We start from the raw sequence: 18,888 nt of genomic DNA, 5'->3' as shown, positions 1-18,888 counted from the left end.
GATAGACACCAGCAGACTTGCTTCACCGCTTGTGAAGTGACTCCCCTGCAGGTGGGGAGCCGGGGGCTTGAACCGGGATCCTTGTGCTTTGCGCCACCTGCGCTTAACCCGCTGTGCTACTGCCCAACTCCCTTAACTTTTACTCTTGTATCTCGCCTTTAAACCATCAGCACATTTTTATGTCAAAGGAAATTTAGACTCTAATGGCTTTTCTTATCACTTTCAATGTTAAGCTCTGACTTGAGTCATTATCATCTTTCTTTGCATTAATTACTAGAATCCGTTTATGATATGGCTACCTTCTACTATTCTGAGCTCATCTGTTCTACTCTTTCTTGTTGTAATATTTTATTTATTTCTTTATCAGGTGGGGGGCAGCTTGTTGAGGTGGGAGGAGACCAATCAGAGCACTGCTCAGCTCTGGTTTATGATGGTGCTGGGGACTGAACCTGAGCTCTCAGAGCCTCAGGCATGAAAGTCTTGTGCATAACCATGATGCTATCTCTTCAAGTCCTCTACTCCTTTATACATTCCAGTCTAAACACATAAAGTATTGTGCTGTTCTGTTTCTGATGCAATTCAGAACAGTCTTGCTTTTGTGCTTGGCTTTTGTTCACTTTTAACTTCATGCCACCTCTTCACCAAGGCCTTTGCTAGCCATGCTATTCTTACAGCAACTCCTCAGTCTGTACTCCCTACTACCCATGTTTACCTCATATATGTTTGTTTTCAGATTCTGCAAATTCAATGCAAGTGTCTTGGGGTGTGATGAAGAATTTTTATCTTAGCCTGGGATGGTTTCTGCCACAGTAATCACTTGCTGAAGAAATGAGGCCAGCTGGGCAGTGAAGGATTCCACCATCCATCACCGGCATGGTGCTAATAATAGCAATGGGACATCAAAGGCCCAGAAAGGTTTTTGGAAACAATATCTACTTCAGAAACCTTTCCCCCTTCCCCCTGTCATTATGATGATCTCTTTCATTTGGGAGGGGAATTAAAATTGGGACAAAACTAAAAAAGATGTTGCAATACTGTGGCTCAAAATAAATCCTTGTGAGATTTGCATTCTCTGAGTCATGCTTGCATTGAAATGATTTTTACTTGTATTTAAATACGCTTTGTTTCTTTTCAAAATTGTCTGAGACCTTAAAGGACCCCAGCTCCTCCCGAGAGCTAAATTCTGGCACTGCCTGGTACCACTGCATTAATTGAATTAAATAACATCGAACAAGATAGTGCAGAATAAACAAAAAATGAGATAAATGTATCTGGTAGCAAAAATCAATCTCCCCGAAGTCTAAATCCAGCCCTGTATCTGAGCCGAAAACATCAATGATAAGAGAACTCCACCTCTGTACCCTCCCCACCGCATCTCTGCAATGAATGAAGCTGGCTTTCTTACTGGACAACAATTAATAATCCACAATCAAAAAATCTTTATCCAGAGTCTTTCCTGTGGCCTTGTCTTAGAGATCAAATTTTGCATGTGATTATTATGAGAATCAGGAAAGAAACTAACTATGAATGATGGCTATTAAAATTAGCTCTCATGTTGAAATTAAGATCACAGACAAACATGCATGCACACACAGACACACAGACACACACATAGTTAAATGTTGGAGGATGAAACTATACATCTTCAGTTTACCTGGGAGCACTTGAATGACGACTCACGCCAATAATTTCAACAATCTCTAGCTTCTCAAAGTCAAGTTTCAAGACTTCTTTAACATTTTCATATATATATTCCTCACTGGGGCTATGGGGGCTTGGTGCCCACATAGTGAATCTACTACTCAGAGTGTCCACTTTGTCTTCTTTCTTTCTTTCCTTTCCTTTCCTTTTCTTTTTTCTGTCTTCCTTTATACTGTTATTTATTTATTTTCCCTTTGTTGCCCTTGTTTTCTATTGTTGTTGCAGTTATTATTTTTGTTGTTGTAGTTAGATAAGACAGAGAGAAATGGAGAGAGAATGGGGTAGGCAGAGAGGGAGAGAGAAAGATAGACACCTGCAGACCTGCTTCACCGCTTGTGAAGCGACTCCCCTGCAGGTGGGGGAGCCAGGGGCTCGAACCCGGATCCTTACGCTAGCCTTTCTTTCTTTCTTTCTTTCTTTCTTTCTTTCTTTCTTTCTTTCTTTCTTTCTTTCTTTTTTCTTCCTTTCTTTTTCTTACAGAGACAGAGAAAAATTGACAGAGGGAGAGAGAGACACCTGTAGCATTGCTTCTTCACTAATAAAACTTCCCCCTACAGGTATCAACTAGGGACTTGAACTCAGATCCTTGTGCACGATAATATTTGAGAACATAACCAAGTGAAGAAGTGAATCACTACTGGGTCCCCAGACCTTTTCTTTCTTTTAAGCACCATTATAGTTGATTTTCTTTTCTTTTCTTTTTTTTTTTTTTTACCAGAGCACTGCTCAGCTCTGGCTGGCAGATGGTCGTGTGGAGGATTGAACCTGAGGCTTTGGAGCCTCAGGCATGAGTCTCTTTTCATAACCATTATCCTATTAACCCCCCAACTTTTTTCTTTGAGGTCATGTATTAATATTGATATACTCCCAATCGTTCATATATATGATGTTGTTTGGGGAGTCAGGTGGGTACACAAATCCGGAATCCTGTTCCCTGCTCACACTAGATGTCACTGTAGAACATGAGACAGTAGCTGTGGCTTCATCTGGTGCTTTACTTTCTTTGTAGACAACATGAAGACATGGTGAAAACATAATGCTAAATTAATATTAATTTCAAGGCATATTTTCCAAAGATATACTTTCGCTTCTGTTTACACAATATTTTGCTTCCCCACACTCTCCTTCAAAGCAACAAATGAGTTTTATAACACATGAAGTCAGGTAAATAAATTTACAGTTTGGGAGCAAAATAATATTCAGATTCCCAGTTAAAAATCAGTTGTACATGCAGCAGCTAAAATGTCAAACTACACATAAAGGGGGGAAAAAAAAGTAAAATATGAAAGAGCTCAGAGTATTGTGGGAGGATGATGCTGATGGTGAAAGTTCATTTTCCCTCTCAAATTTCTGTATTACAATTCTGCAGAACAGGGGTTGGGTGGTGGCACATTACAGTGCGCAAAGATCTGTGTTCAAGGCCCAGGCTGAAGGTACCTTTTTGTTTTTTCTCTTCCTCTCTATCTCCTCATCCTTTGTCAACTTTTCCCTGTCTCTGTCAAAAGAATAAGTAAAAATAGAAGAGAAAATAATTGCATAAAAATTAGCATCTGGAAATTAAAACCAAGAAAAGCATCTTCACCAAACAAGGTGGCGTATACTCCATTGACCATAAGATAAAGAGCGCACGCTAACTGCTGTTAAGTCAGTGCAGTGCTAGCCTGTGTGCAGAAAGCAGAGGGAAGTCACTATATCCAAATCTGAGGGTGAGAAGCAAACCAAGTCAACCCACTGGTATGCATCCAAAAGCTCATTTGGGAAAAAAAAAAAAAAAGAACAGCCAGAATTTTATGAGTTTGTTTATACAATCCAATAATGGGTCAACAGAAAAGATGAAAAGAGAGCTAGCAGGAATAGCTGCGGCCAGACATTTTCACAGTGTGAATCATTTAAAACTCCCTTTCAAGTTCAAGTCCTACTTTGCTGACAACAAAAAACACAGTGAGCAGTATAGGAACAACCATCATGTAAAAGCAGAGGCAGTAGCAAAGCTCGAAGAACTGGAAACAGTTAAGTGACAACTACCTCTCCCCAGCTGATCCTTAAGCAACACCATCTTTGTTACCTCAAGAAGATATTTCAAGGACGGGATGGCGGTGCAGTCTGTCAAATATTTGTGCTCAGATATTCGTGTGGTAGCCTCTAGTCCTCACCTGCAGTATGGAAGCTTCACAAGTGGTGAAGCAGGTCTACAGCTATTTCTTTCTCTTTCCTGTCGTATGCTTTACATTGGCTTGTTCTAGCCCTCCCCCTCCAAGAGAATTGGATGAGTCCTGTTAATTTCGCGGGCCTGCTTGGCCCCGCCCCAAGGGACCCCGGGAGAGGGTTCCGGAGTCCAAGAGTTCCTGAGTTCCTGAGTTAGACTGAGTTCCTGAGTTCCTGAGTTCGAGAGTGCCAGAGTTTCAGAGGGCTCTCAAGTACGAGAGTTCCAGAGTGCCAGAGTGCCAGAGTTCCTGAGTTCGAGAGTTTCAGAGTTACAGAGTAAGAGAGAGTGCCAGAGAGACAGAGTTCCTGGGTTCCTGAGTTCCAGAGTAAGAGACGGTTCCTGAGTTCGAGAGTAAGGGAGAGTGCTTGCGCCGCCGCAAAGAGACAGCGGAGTTCTGTTTGGTGATTAGTTTGTCTTAGTTTGTGAATCGTGGTTCCTGAATAAAGAAATACAGCTGCCCTGCCCAGCCGTTGTCTCCGCGTCTCTGTTACCCGCCCGCGAAGCCAGCCCGGCTGGCCAGAGCCTCCGAAAAATTTTAACAACACTTTCCCTCTCTATCTTCCACTCTCTTCTCAATTTTTCTCTGTATTACCAAACATAAGAAGGGAGAGAGGGAGGAAAATATGGCTACAGGGAGCTGTGGATATGCCATGCCAGCTCCAAGCCCCTGGTGACAATAAGATAAATAAGTAAATAATACGAAAAAAAAAAAAAAAAACAACACTGTGGTCCAGGAGGTGGCACAGTGGATAAAGTGCTGGACTCTCAAGCATGAGGTCCTGAATTTGATCTCTGGCAGTGCATGTACCAGAGTGATGTCTGGTTCTTTCTCTCCTCCTATCCCTCTCATTAATAAATAAATAAAATATATTTTTAAAATACACTTCTGTATTTGTGAAGTAAATTCACCTAAATAGCCTACATGTGGGCCCTTAAAAGGTCTCACTAAATTGAAAAGTATTAAAATATTATAGTTCATCTTTCCTCATGGTAAGAGAGCCCAGTTTGTATTCAGGTGTAATCAAACACCTAGGAAACTTTAATATTTGGAAATATGACAGTCTATTTCCATTCAATTATTTTTCTGAAGTTTTGTTCTGATATTTGGCTTCAGTACCCCAAATCAACTTCTTCAGATCAAAGGAGAGGATGAAAGATACCACAGCACCAAAACTTTTCCAGCCGTGACATCATCTCCCCAGACAATAACTAGGATCCTCCTGCATATCAGATTTCAGGCTCCGGTAAAAAACAAACAGACAAACAACAACAACAACAACAACTAGTATAGTCACAGGCCCTTTGGAATAGAAATAAAATATGCCTACTAGCTATCTACAGAATAGAGACCCCCCCCCCAACTCTTCATCTGCACTATTCCAGCCTCTAGTTTCATGAGTTCAAGGCCCAGCTTTGAACACAAGACAAGCTGGGCCTGCTGGCATCAAAAACACTGCTTCCTGCATTCAGACTTGGGTGTGTCCCCTTGCTGCCCGAGAATCCAGTAACAACAGGTCTTCTCTGGTGGATGTGGTGTGGAAATAGACCCCTGAAAGATTACAATCCTACAAACATTATTAAATTAATAATAAACATAGTATCAACCATAAAAAGGTCTTTAAAGATAGATTTTTTTCAATGTAGAATGCAAATTCATATACAGTAAATATCAGACGATTTTTACTCTACCAGATATGAATACAAAGATGTCACTATTCCTGCTGTTGTCTGAACATAGGTGACTTTCACTATCTCCCTCCAATGCATCTGCAATTTTGCATAAGAAATAAATCTTTGTGGTACTAATGCAGAGGTCTAAAACCATTAGTAGTCTTGTTATTAATTATTATTAATTCATTAATTAATTCATTAATTATTAATTAATTATTAATTCATTAATATAGAAGTGGGGGAAATTCAATGTATTATTGGAAAGAATTTGCTTCCAGAATGGTTTCTCCTTCATATATTGCCATTCAAGGAGATATTCGAGGAGAACAACACATTTTGACTGTGGAGAGAGTTGTAGTCTAGCCTCGAGTTGAGCTGAAGCGGATTAATTGGAGTCATTTTATCCTCCATGCATTCTTGTGGACATCTACTTCTCTCCATTCCAAGACTGGGGCAAGCCCTAATTTTTTTGTGGCACTAAAATCTTGAGGCAGCTCAGCGGTGCTTTCCCTTTAAAATCTGTCTGGCCCTGTCTTAAACAAGTGGGCAGCAGATCAGAGTAGAATAATGACAACAAATCCTTGGAGGCAAAAACTGCCTATTTTGCACATCTAAAAATAGGATGCTGTAGGTCAAAGATGCATCATTCTGAAAACATCTCACATGTGTGGCCATCAGGACATCTTTTTTTAATCAAGCTTGGGAATGACTATTATGTGCTTTGCTGGGTTCTTTATTTCAGCAACAGCAAAAAAATATATTAAAAGAGTAGGGTATTGGGGCCAATCCTCACCAGATTTGTCCATTGATCTGTTCACTGAGTGCAGATTCTGATTCAAGAGCAGCTGGGAGGCGTTGCAGTGGATAAAGCATTGGACTCTCAAGCATGAGGCCCCTAATTCAATCCCCAGTGTCACATGTGTCAGAGTGGCACCCGGGTTATCTCTTTCATTAAAAAATAAATAGAAAAAGGAAGGAAGGAAGGAAGGAAGGAAGGAAGGAAGGAAGGAAGGAAGGAAGGAAAGAAGGAAGGAAGGGAGGTTGGGAAGGAGGGATTCACTGATGTCTGGAACACAAGGACAATCTCATTCTGTTCTCAGGGAGGGAGTTCAGCTGTCCTGAGTTGACATCAGGTCAGAGATCCAGGGGGTATATTACAGTCAAAATGGAAGAGGTCAGCACTTGTTTGATAAGCCTTATTGTCAATGACACTTCTTATGTTTTCCTCTGAACACTCTCTGGCAAATTAGATGCCTACAATCAAAAGATGCAGAGAGTCTCTACACTTGGGGAGTTGAAACATTTCCCTGAAAATGAAGTAATTCCTCCTGTAAAGAAATCAATACCTGCAAGTTGTCAATTAAGTTCACACTTAAAAACAGTCTATTATCTCTTTAATTTTGCTTTTAATTCATTAACCCACTTGCTTATTAATTTATGGGTTTTTGTTTGCTTGTTTGTTTCAGATAGGGAGAGGGAGGGGGGAGAGAGGGAGGGAAAGGGGAGGGGGAGGGAGAGGGAGAGGGAGAGGGGACAGGGGGGAGGGAGAGGGGGAGGGGGGAGGGGGGAGGGGGAGAGGGGGAGGGGGAGAGGGGGAGGGGGAGGGGGAGGGGAGGGGAGGGGAGAGGGAGAGGGAGGGGGAGGGGGAGGGGGACAGGGAGGGGGACAGGGAGGGGGACAGGGAGAGGGAGAGGGAGAGGGAGAGGGAGAGGGAGAGGGAGAGGGAGAGGGAGAGGGAGAGGGAGAGGGAGAGGGAGAGGGAGAGGGAGAGGGAGGAACCACAGCACTAAAGCTTCCTTAAATGCAGGGGTGGGAAGGGGTTCGTTCAGACTTGAAGCTGTGTCACACATGACACAGAGCAAGTGCACTATACAAGTGAGCTACTTTACTGGCCCCAAAGTGTTTGCTTTGTTTTGCATTTCTTTGCTTTAATGAGTGTATTCCATACTTCCCAGAATTTCCTTTTTGTTTTTTATCAGGGGGATTAATGGTTTGCTATAAATAGAGCTGTTGAAGCACACATGCCATTTCTCAGTTTTCTCTTTTTCTTTCTTTCTTTCTTTCTTTCTTTCTTTCTTTCTTTCTTTTTATTTTTATCCATTAGAAGTATAGTTTCGCACCATTCTTGTCACTAAAGGTCTTTCTCCCTTGTGCTTGTTTTCCGGTGAGAACACTTCATATGAGAATCTAGTCTCTTAACACATTTTGACATACACACTACAAAACTGCTTACCATAAGCACTATATTGTCAGAAGATCCTGAGGCTAGTTGACATTGAATGTCCACTAAACGACTTCTCTCCCCACCCTCCCATCTTTTGCAACCATGGCCATGCTCTCTGCTGTTAGGAGTCTGAACACTTTAGATCTGCCCTACAAATAGACTCACATAATCATTTGTCCTTCTGTGACTAAGTTACTTCACTTAAACTAAGGCATATTTTTAAATATATATATATATATATATATTTACTTAGTAATGAGAGAGAGAGGGAAAGAAGAGGGTGTGTGTGAGAGAGAGAGAGAACCAGAGCATCACCATCGTGCCAGGGGCTGAACGCAAGCCTTCATGCTTGATATCCAAAGGATATAAAAACAGTAATTAGAAGGGATATATGCACCCCTACATTCATAGCTGTATTATTCACAATAGCCAAAATGTGGAAGCAACCTAAATACCCATCAACAGTGACTGGCTAAAGAAGTTATGGTATATGGTATATATATATATATATATATATATATATATATAAATATATAATTTTTTCATTCACTGTAAGGAAAAGTACACTACAATAAAAAATTGCATCCTCTGGGAGAACATGGATAGGACTGGAGCTGATTATGTTGGCATCTCCTTTTAATGTAAGTATCGAGAACATTTACTAGCAAAATTCATCGTTGTGTGCTAATTGATTTATCATCAGTAACAATATTTGCTAGCAGCATAATTTCTCAGCTATATATTAGTGATTATTTTAAATTTTTTTTTTTAATATTTATTTATTCCGTCGTCCTTGCTGTTTTGTTGTTGTTATTGATGTCATCGTTGTTGGATGGGACAGAGAGAAATGGAGAGAGACAGGGAAGACAGAGAGGGGGAGAGAAAGATAGACACCTGCAGACCTGCTTCACCGCCTGTGAAGCGAATCCCCTACAGGTGGGGAGCCGGGGGCTCCAACCGGGATCCTTCAGCGGGTCCTTGTGCTTTGCGCCACCTGCGCTTAACCTGTTGTGCCACCGCCTGACTCCTATTAGTGATTTTATAAGCAATGGCATGCTCACATAAGGAAAGGCTGCATACACTTATCAAAACTATGCATATAAATAAGTTTTTCATGTCATGAGAAAATGTAGAGTTGGGGGAAGAACAAGAATAGCAAAAAAAAAAAAAAAGGGCCGGGTGGTGGCACACCTGGGTGAGCGCACACATTACAGGGCACAAGGACTGGGGTCCAAGCCTCTGGCCCCTGCTTGCAGGGAGAAAGCTTTATGAGTGGTGAAGCAGGGCTGCAGGTGTCTCTCTGTCCCCCTCCTTCTCTCTCTCCCCTCCTCTCAATTTCTGGCTCTCTATCTAATAAATAAATAAAGATAGTAATAAAAAAAAAATGAATAGCAAGAGCATAGAGAGAAAACACGGGAGATCACTATGGGTGTTTCTCTTTGAGTTATGGGACTTTAGAGATCATTTTAAAACTTTTCTAAATTAAATAATTTCTAGGTTTGATTAAATCATTGAAGTTGTTTGTCATGGTAAACTATACATAAGATCAAATTTATCATTTTAACTTTATTTATTTATTTATTTTTTGCTACCAGGATTACCACTGGGGTTCCTTGTCTACACAACTCCAGCATTCTGGCAGCCATATTATTTGAGATAGAGTTTGAGAGGGAGTGAGGGAGAAAGCCACAGCGATCAGAAGAGACAACAAAGCCCTACCCCACATTCATGAAGCCTCCCTGCTGCAGCTGCTCCCATGTGATGGCCAGGGGCTCAAACTCAGGTCTTCACACAGTGACAGGTGCGCTCCACCTGGCAGATCACTTAGCAGTTGTCCAGTTTGCCATTCAGTGGTTTTAAGTGCAGTTATATTGTTGCATAATCACAGTGTAAGTGTTACCCCTTCATCTGTAAATGGGCATTTGTATTATTGCTACTTGAGGGCTATTATAAATAATATTATGAACACTTATGTAGATACTGTCCTGAATCCCTGCTTTCAACATTTTTATTATATAATAGGAAGTAAAATTACTGCATCAAATGGCAATTTTATGTTTGATGCTGAGGATCAGTCACAGTATTTTTTAATAAATATTTTATATTTATTTAGTTTCCCTTTTGTTGCTCTTTTATATTGTTGTAGTTATTATTGTTGGCATTATTGATGTCACCGTTGTTAGGACAGAGAGAAATGGAGAGAAGAGGGGAAGATAGAGAGGGGGAGATATAAACACCTGCAGACCTGCTTCACCCACCGCCTGTGAAGCGACTCCCCTGCAGGTGGGGAGCCGGGGGCTCAAACTGGGATCCTTAAGCCGGCCCTTGCGCTTTGTGCCACCTGCGCTTAACCCGCTGCGCTAACGCCCGACCCCCAGTCACAGTATTTTTTACAGAGAAGGTCAAACACTTCATATGACAGTGTTTCTTTCTTTTTTTTTAAGAACCCTATCATACTAGGAAAAGAGAAATAGGCTGAGGTTAAGGATTAACCTGCCAGTGTCCAGTGGAGAAGCAATTACAGAAGCCAGAACTCCCACCTTCTGCTCCCCAAAAAGAATTTTGGTCCATATCCTCAGAGGGGGAAAAGTGACAGGGGAAGATGACTAGAGGGCGTGGATCCCATTTCCACCAGGATTCTTTTTTTTTTTTTTTTTTTTTTTAAGAATGACAGTGTTTCTAACCTGAACTCCTCATTCCCGGTCTTCTCAATAGAAAAATACTAAATGAAAGCCCGCCCCTACACACACACTCTGACATACACACACACACACCCCTGTTAAGGACATATATATATATATATATATATACATATACTGTACATCAATGGATAATAACCTCAGGAGCTACTGCAGTACATTTTTAATTTAATTTTATTTGTTTATTTTTAATTTAATTTATTAAAGATTTAAAAAATAATATTAGTTTTTCCTTTTCATTGTCTGTGTTGTTTTATTATTGTAGTTATTGATGTCGTCATTGTTGGATAGGACAGAGAGAAATGGAGGGGGGGGAGACAGAGAGGGGGAGAGAATGACAGACACCTGCAGACCTGCTTCACTGCCTGTGAAGTGACTTTCCTGCAGGTGGGGAGCCAGGGGCTTGAACTGGGATCCTTTCACCGGTCCTTGTGCTTTGGGCCACCTGCGCTTAACCGCTGCACTACAGCCCGACTCCCTTAATTTAATTTAATTTATAACAACTTCACACAGTTCCCACCACCAGAACTCTGTATCCCATCCCCTCCTCTGATAGCTTTCCTATTCTTTATTCCTCTGGGAGTATGGACCCAGGGTCATTGTGGGATGCAGAAGGTGGAAGGTCTGGCTTCTGTAATTGCTTCCCCACTATGCTTTAGATGCTACTCTCAGTCATTTCCATTCCTTCAAACTTTCCTAAGATCTCACAGCAAGTAAGTGAAGACAGCAGACAGTTGAAAACCCATCTCTAAACATTTTGACCTTCTCCTTACTATATTTATTTGATAGAGACAACTAGAAACTGAAAGAGAAGGGGAAGACAGGGAGACAGAGAGACATCTGCGACACTGCTTCACCACTTGCAAAGCTTTCCCTCTCCTGGTGGGGACTGGGGGCTTGAACCCTGGTCCTTCCACACCGTAACCTGTGTGCTCAACCATGTGCATCACCACCCAGCCCCCTCCTTTTTTTTAATTGGAGGATTAATGGTTTACAGTCAACAGTAAAATACAATAGTTTGTACATGCATAACATTTCCCAGTTTTCCACATAACAATTCAACTCCCCCACTAGGTCCTCCTCTGCCATCATATTCCAGGACCAGAACATCCCCCACCCCCCACCCCAGAGTCTTTTACTTTGGTGCAGTACACTACCATATGATTTATAAGAATCTTGCCTTGAAGTATTAATATGACCCTTTGTCTGCGGTGTCGATTTTAAATGTGTATGTGACCTTTTAATAATACATGCAAAGTGAAACCCAAAGAAAAGATTTGTTATCCTGACTGTGTCGGGCCCCATGCAGAGACTATTGAAATCACAGCTGCAGTGATCACTGACCACAGTATTCATTAGCTGCAGCCTGCAACACGATTGTGGATTAATTAGAGGCCACTGAGATATCAATACTTTCTGGCAATAACAGGCAGGAGCTTGTTTCCTTGTATTCCATGTATATTGTAAAATGCCAAGCGATTAACTTTCTGAACATCAAACCTTTCCAATGAGTAGACATGACTAGTTAAGTAAATACAACAGTGAGTCTTAGGGATCAAAAAACTAAAAAGAGGAAGTCGGGCGGTAGCGCAGCGGGTTAAGTGCACGTGGCGCAAAGCGCAAGGACCAGCTGAAGGATCCCGGTTCGATCCCCTGGCTCCCCACCTGCAGGGGAGTCGCTTCACAGGCGGTGAAGCAGGTCTGCAGGTGTCTGTCTTTCTTTCCCCCTCTCTGTCTTCCCCTTCTCTCTCCATTTCTCTCTGTCCTATCCAACAATGACAACATCAATAACAATATCAATCATAACTACAACAAGGGCAACAAAAGGGAATAAATAAATATTAAAAAAAAACTAAAAAGAGGAATAGCCATATGTATGCTGCACTATCCCACATCACCATCTGTTTTTCTAGAAAGTGGGCTTTTCTGTGTTACAGTTTTTTTAAACAGTATGAGTTTTTTTTTTTCTTTTCTTTTATCTTTTTTAATGATCTTTATCGAGAGGGAAGGGGGAAATAGAAAGGAAGAGAGACAGAGAGAGACCTGCAGCACAGCTTCACCACTCTCACAGCTTTCCCCCTTCAGGTGGGGTCCAGGGGCTTGAACTCAGGTCCTTGTGCATTATAACTCTATGTTACTAGTTATTCAAAGGGCTATTTCTTCATATCTAAAACTTTCCAAGGAAACACAAAAATAATGAGAAAAAAGATGGAAAGTTAAAAAGTTTCTATAGAAAAACTCCAAGAACACAGATTTTTTTAAAGAAATTTTTTAATTTTTAATTTTTTTTTTTGTTTAACCAGAGCACTGCTCATTTCTAGCTTATGATGATGCTGTGGGTTGAACTTGGGAATTCACAGCCTACACAGCCTACTACTACACAGCCTCTCATAGACTTTCCTAAGTCCAGGAATGTCAGAGGTTACTTTTGTAAAACGATATTTATAATTAATTTCCATCAAAATACCTAAGGCAAGTTTATTCAGCAAAATGGGGAAGGGGACATTAGAGTTAAAGGAAACAACAACACAGCCTTGGAGATCAGACTTAACCCCTGGCACTAGTCCTTACCTTCTTATTCAGGATTTTGCAACTGGTTAGTAGTAGAAGCTAAAAAAAAAAAAAAAAAAAAAAAAAAAATTAACATCAGAACAAAACCTTCTTTGAAAGACATGACCCCTTCCCCCCCAAAAAAAAAAAAGATTTGATGCTATTAAACTTCCACTGGGTGGTAAGGTTTGATCATTCTAACACTGACTTCTGAGTAAAATAATGGTACCATTAATATCAATCAATAACTCAAATTCTAATGACTTCATTGATATTTTTCATTCAAGTCCTACGGTGTTGGGTCTTAGAAATGTACTGCACTCTATTTTTGTTGCACACAGGCTACTTGGATTAGGGAGAGTGTATACAGGTTATACTATGATCAAGAAGATCTCAGAACTGAGGCAACAAATGTGTCCGTTTCAATGCCCATAAGCCAAAACTAAGCAGTGCTGGGGGATGGGGTGGGGGATGGAAGGAAAAGGACAGAAGGAAAAGAAAAAATAAAAGGGTGGGGAAGACAAAGAGAGGGTTAGTCCCTCTATTCATTTCCGACTTCTAAATACACAATCTTATGAAAGTTAATATTCCTGGGAGTTGGCTTCTATGACCTCTGACTTCCCTAAATTTCCACTATTTCCTTTTACCACTCTTTTTAGTAATGTTTTCAGTTGTCTTAAAGCTTTCTGCATTTTTTCACGTGTACATTTTGTTGTACTGATCTTAAATATCACCCGTGTTAACTAAAATAGACGTTGTATAGTGAAGCTTAACTAAAGTTGCTGCAACCAGTTAATAACAACAACAACAATGAAAATAAAAGAAATTGTTGACAATGAAGAACCCTTCAAGGCTAGTAGGAGTTCAGGGAAACAGCTCAGCTGATAGAGCACAAGGCTTTCATGCCTTAAGCCCCTGGTTCAATCCTTGGCATCACATGTATTTAAATGATGCTCTGGCTTCTCTCCCTTCCTTTCTCTCGTGTGAAACTTCCCATCTCATAGTGAATAAAGTAAATATATATTACATATATATTCATGTGTTTACATCATATACAATATACACACATGTATACTTATGGGAATCCTGAGCAACAAGCATCATATACACACACATGTATACTTATGGGAATCCTGAGCAACAAGCCAGATAAACTACGACTAAGGCTGAAAAGTCAAGGTATTTCAGCCATTAAACATCACCTAGCGATAAGATCAGCTACCTAGAAGGATCTAAACTTATTGAAGCTAATATACGATCGACATAAAAGATTTAGAACTCTTAACTAAAAGGCAAGTCATTCTATTTTATAGTGGTCAAAGAAAAAAAGACAGTACAAAATCATCTAAGGAAAGGTCTGGACATGTAATAATTATCTGATCGGGGAGAGATAAGAAAGTCTAGCAAGCAGACAGAAAGGAATGAAAACTAGAGACAGAACTGAAAATGACAACTACAGCCTTTTTATGGGAATTTGGCAAATGTATCTTATTAAATGTGGGGACTGGGATAGGGAAATAGCTCACCTAGCAGAGAAGTTGACATACTACCGTGAGGCTCCAGTTCTGCCCCATCATCTGCACCTACAGGATTGGTGCTCTGGCTTCTCTTGTGAAAGTCTGTTGCAAATGAAACCAAATGCACCTTTAAAAAAAAAAACTCGGAACTGGTGCTTCCCTTTGCCTCAAAGATTACTATGGAAAACCAGCCTTCATCTATCATTCAGATACATCCCCCCACCCCCAACTTCTTGTTGTAGAAGGTGGAAAGAAAAAAAGGGGGGGGGGGAGGGAAGAGAGAAGGTTAGGAGAGAAGGAGAAATCAGATGAAGGTGGGGATAAGCCTGGAGGATCTTGGAGTTTACACAACAATCTGACAGCTTTATGACACTTCACTGCAATCCACAGCCAAGCCATAAAGGTCTGAGGCCTCGCACTGGTGGCTGAAACAGCTGGAGTTTTGTTTCAAATCATCAAGATTATGGAAACATGGGGGAAGGCTTCCAGAAGTTGGCCCGTGTTCTGGGTGATGAATGTTGATGAGCAATTCCCTTAAACAACTGACAGACTGCCAACAGGGACACACACTGGAAGCACATCCAAGAAGATCTCATCTGCTATTACTCCAAGCTGGCAGTCACTCTGTTCGACGTCTTCTCCCTTTGTGTAGAGAGGTGACCCTGGGCCTGGCTGTGGTGGCCACACACAAGGACGGCAGAACACCTCCATCTCTTAACCCTTTTCCATTGCCTCCCAAATCACTAGGAAAAATCACTTTACTCTGCTTGTTTTTTTTCCCTTACTGCCCCTCCTCCTTCTATCTCTTATCCACCCTCTACTACTTCCAGCCCGCCCCCCATGACTGCTCTTTAAAAATTACTGCTGAGGGTAATTGGAGGTAGCATAATGTTATGTAAAAGATTCTCATGCCTGGAGGCTCAGAAGTCCCAACTTCAAACCCCATCAACACCAGCCAGAGCTGAGCAATGCTACCTGAAAGCAGGACTACACTAGAGTTTGCAGTGAGTACCTCCCTAACACTTCCTCTCCACTATTCCAAGCTTGGGATCCATGATTGCTCAACAAATTGTTTGGCTTCATATGTTAACTCTCTTTTCAATCACCAGGTTCCAGATGCCACCAGGATGCTGGCTAGGCTTCCCTGGATTGAAGACCCCACCAATGTGTCCTGGAGCTCAGCTTCCTCAGAGTCACACCCTACTAGGGAAAGAGAGAGGCAGACTGGGGGTATGGACCGACCAGTCAACGCCCATGTTCAGCGGGGAAGCAATTACAGAAGCCAGACCTTCTACCTTCTGCAACCCTCAACGACCATGGGTCCATGCTCCCAGAGGGATAGAGAATGGGAAAGCTACCATGGGAGGGGGTGGGTTATGGGGATTGGGTGTTGGGAATTGTGTGGAGTTGTACCCCTCCTACCTTATGCTTTTGTTCACTAATCCTTTCTTAAATAAAAAATTTAAAAAAAAAAACGTTTGTTTGCTTTGTTTAAAAAAAAAGACTCCCAGATCACCCCTTACTCTTCCACTAGGAATTTCACACAGGTGTCTTGGGGTTGGGTTCAGGTGGACAGGTGCAATATGCCTCACAGCAGCTGCACCTGTGAGTCATTGCTTTCCATGCACCCAAAGGTGAGAGGCCGCAGAGGTGAGGGACAGGCGGGCGGAGCTGGTGTTGCTGCGTGATCTGTGCACCCAAGAACGGAGTGTGTGTGTGTGTGGGGGGTTTGCCCACCAAGGTTGATGAAAGGGAAAGCGGGAGGTGTTTTCCAGGGCAAGTTTATTAGAGACAGAGAAGTCCTCCCAGCAGGGAAGGGATAAGAGGGGAGGAGAAGAGAGGCTTCAGCAAAGAGACTGTAGGAGTGGGGCGTGTCCTCAAGTGAGCTGCCGGCATTGGGCAGAAACTGGAGTCCTTAGAAAAGACCTCCTATTAATCTCTTCAGTCAGGCGGAGGCTTCCCAGGCTGCACCCATAGCCCCCCAGTCAGCTGCTGATATGGTCTCTCTAATGGTCGCCCGGGAATCTTGTCTTGTGCACAACTGGGTGTCGGGCAACTTCCTCAGCTTCATGAGTGTTACCTGCTTGCCTCGTTAGAACATCTGGAACACGGTGTCTTCGGGTGAACACGGAGACCAAAGAGGTCTTTTTTTCTTTAATTTGTATTTATTCCCTTTTGTTGCCCTTGTTGTTTTATTGTTATAGTTATTATTGCTGTTGTTACTGATGTCATCGTTGTTGGATAGGACAGAGAGAAATCGAGAGAGGAAGGGAAGACAGAGAGGGGGAGAGAAAGACAGACACCTGCAGACCTGCTTCACCACCCACCTGTGAAGCGACTCCCCTGCAGGTGGGGAGCCGGGGGTTCGAACGGGGATCCTTCAACGGGTCCTTGCGCTCTGCGTCACGTGCGCTTAACCCGCTGCGCTACCCTGAGGTCTGACCCCCGGAGGTCTTGGCTTTACCCCTGGGGTCCCTGCCCCGCCTACTGTCAATCACTCTCCCTTTTCTGTCTCAGGAAACTCACTAACTAACTAACTAACTAACTAACTAGCCACTAACCACCCTGCCAGCAAAGCTCTGACCCTCGCCAAACCTTCCCACTTGCAAAGACTCCGAGACTGAATTCAGCATCACCCAGAGAGGTAGCTCGGTGGGTGCGTGGGTGGGTGGGTCCCTGCGGGCGGCGGGCGCGGGGCGGCGGGGCTCCCGGCAGGGGTCGCTGTTGGCCCGCGGCCGCCCGGCGCGCTCGCGCCTCCCTCCCCTGGCCGCGCCGGCCCGGCCCCGCTAAGTTCGCAAAGGCCCAGACGATTGCGCGCGGCCCCGGAGGAGGAGGAAGGCGCACGCGGCGCGGGGCGGCCCGAAAGCTCCCGGGACACGCGAGCGAGCGGCGCGCGCTTCTCTCCCCGCAGCCCAGCGGAGCCGAGCCGAGCGGCGCGGAGCCCACCCGGCAGCGCTTGGCTCTGCAGCCCGGCTTCCACCTGTTCCTCCGCTTCCTCCTCCACCGCTCCCTGCCCGGCCGCTCCCGCTCCCGCTCCCGCTCCCGCGATGAATCTGGCTCCGGGCAACCAGACCGACGTGGCGGGGCTGCTCGTGGCCAACAGCAGCGAGGCCCTGGGGCGCGCCCTGCGCTGCTGCACCAGCCAGGCGTCCGTGGTGAGCGACGACGGCTTCGGCGAGGGCGGCCCCGACGAGCGCAGCCTGTACATCATGCGCGTGGTGCAGATCGCCGTCATGTGCGTGCTCTCGCTCACCGTGGTCTTCGGCATCTTCTTCCTCGGCTGCAACCTGCTCATCAAGTCCGAGGGCATGATCAACTTCCTGGTCAAGGACCGGAGGCCGTCCAAGGAGGTGGAGGCGGTGGTCGTGGGACCCTATTGAAGCGGCCCCATCCCTCCCTCCAGCCTACTGGGGTCTCCGGCTGCGCACCCCGCCCTCCCCCCCTTTTTTTTTTCCTACTCACCTCCCCGCCCCCCCAACCCTCGAGATGGGATGGGAGGACTGAAGCAAGACCCCGTGTGTCTGGCTGTCTGGCTGTCTCTCTGTCGGAGCGCTCCTCTCTCTCTCTCCACTTCTGCCTTCGGAGATGCTGAGAAAGAGTTCTCGCTCGCCCACTTTGCAGCGCCCTCCCCCCCCCCCACACACACACTGTGTCTGACTGTGGGCAGGGGGAGCCCCCCGACTCTGGACTCGCCGCCGGCAGGTGACTTTGCGAGCAGGACTTTGCAAGCAGCTGCTGCTGGCGGGGGATGCGGGCAGCTGGACGGGCCCACAGACTTTGTCTGCTAGCAGGTGGGCCAAACAGGGCGCAGGGCAAGGGGAAGGCAGGGAAGCGCCCCCGCGGCCTCCGGGGCTCCGGGGCCAGCAGCAGAAGGGACCCGTGTGCGGTGGACCTCGTGGACGCTTCGCGGAGCCGTGTCGGGGTTCGCACCCACTTGCTCGGGTTTCCCTCCAGCCCTGGGGGATGGGGGATGGGGGATGGGGGTGGTCAATACCTGCGATTATAACCTTAAGGTGTGTGTGTGTGTGTGTGTGTGTGTGTGTGTGTGTGTGTGTGTGTGTGTGTGTGTGTTTGCCTGGGGAAGGGGAAGGGGGGTGGGGGTAGGGTGGATGCTTTTGAGTTTTGTTTTCTGAGGTGAAAGGGGGGATGGGGTGGGGAGGGAGGGGGAGGGAAGGGAAGGGGGAAAGGGGATCTTTTGATTGTGAGCTGGCTGACAATTTCTTGCACCTCCAGAACTGGGTCTTTTCCGGTTGGGTCAGCAGCCCGGCTGACCCCCAGGCAAAGACTCAGACTTGAACTTTATTTACTGCACGGTTTACG

The 18,888-nt window shown here is 44.3% G+C and overlaps 1 protein-coding gene across 1 annotated transcript; it reads left to right on the top strand.

The window, feature by feature from the left end:
- The first annotated feature begins 17,539 nt into the window (after window positions 1-17,539).
- Window positions 17,540-18,624, top strand: RPRM (reprimo, TP53 dependent G2 arrest mediator homolog). The gene has a single exon (XM_007520878.3). It carries the CDS (start codon window positions 17,616-17,618, stop codon window positions 17,946-17,948), a length of 333 nt encoding a protein of 110 aa, XP_007520940.1. The 5' UTR covers window positions 17,540-17,615; the 3' UTR covers window positions 17,949-18,624.
- The last annotated feature ends 264 nt before the right edge of the window (window positions 18,625-18,888 follow it).

The sequence above is a fragment of the Erinaceus europaeus genome, chromosome 18 (assembly GCF_950295315.1).
Source record: "Erinaceus europaeus chromosome 18, mEriEur2.1, whole genome shotgun sequence".
Classification (NCBI taxonomy): Eukaryota; Metazoa; Chordata; class Mammalia; order Eulipotyphla; family Erinaceidae; genus Erinaceus; species Erinaceus europaeus.
The sequence above is the reverse complement of the archived record's forward strand: the minus strand, read 5'-3'. Positions and strand labels throughout refer to the sequence as shown.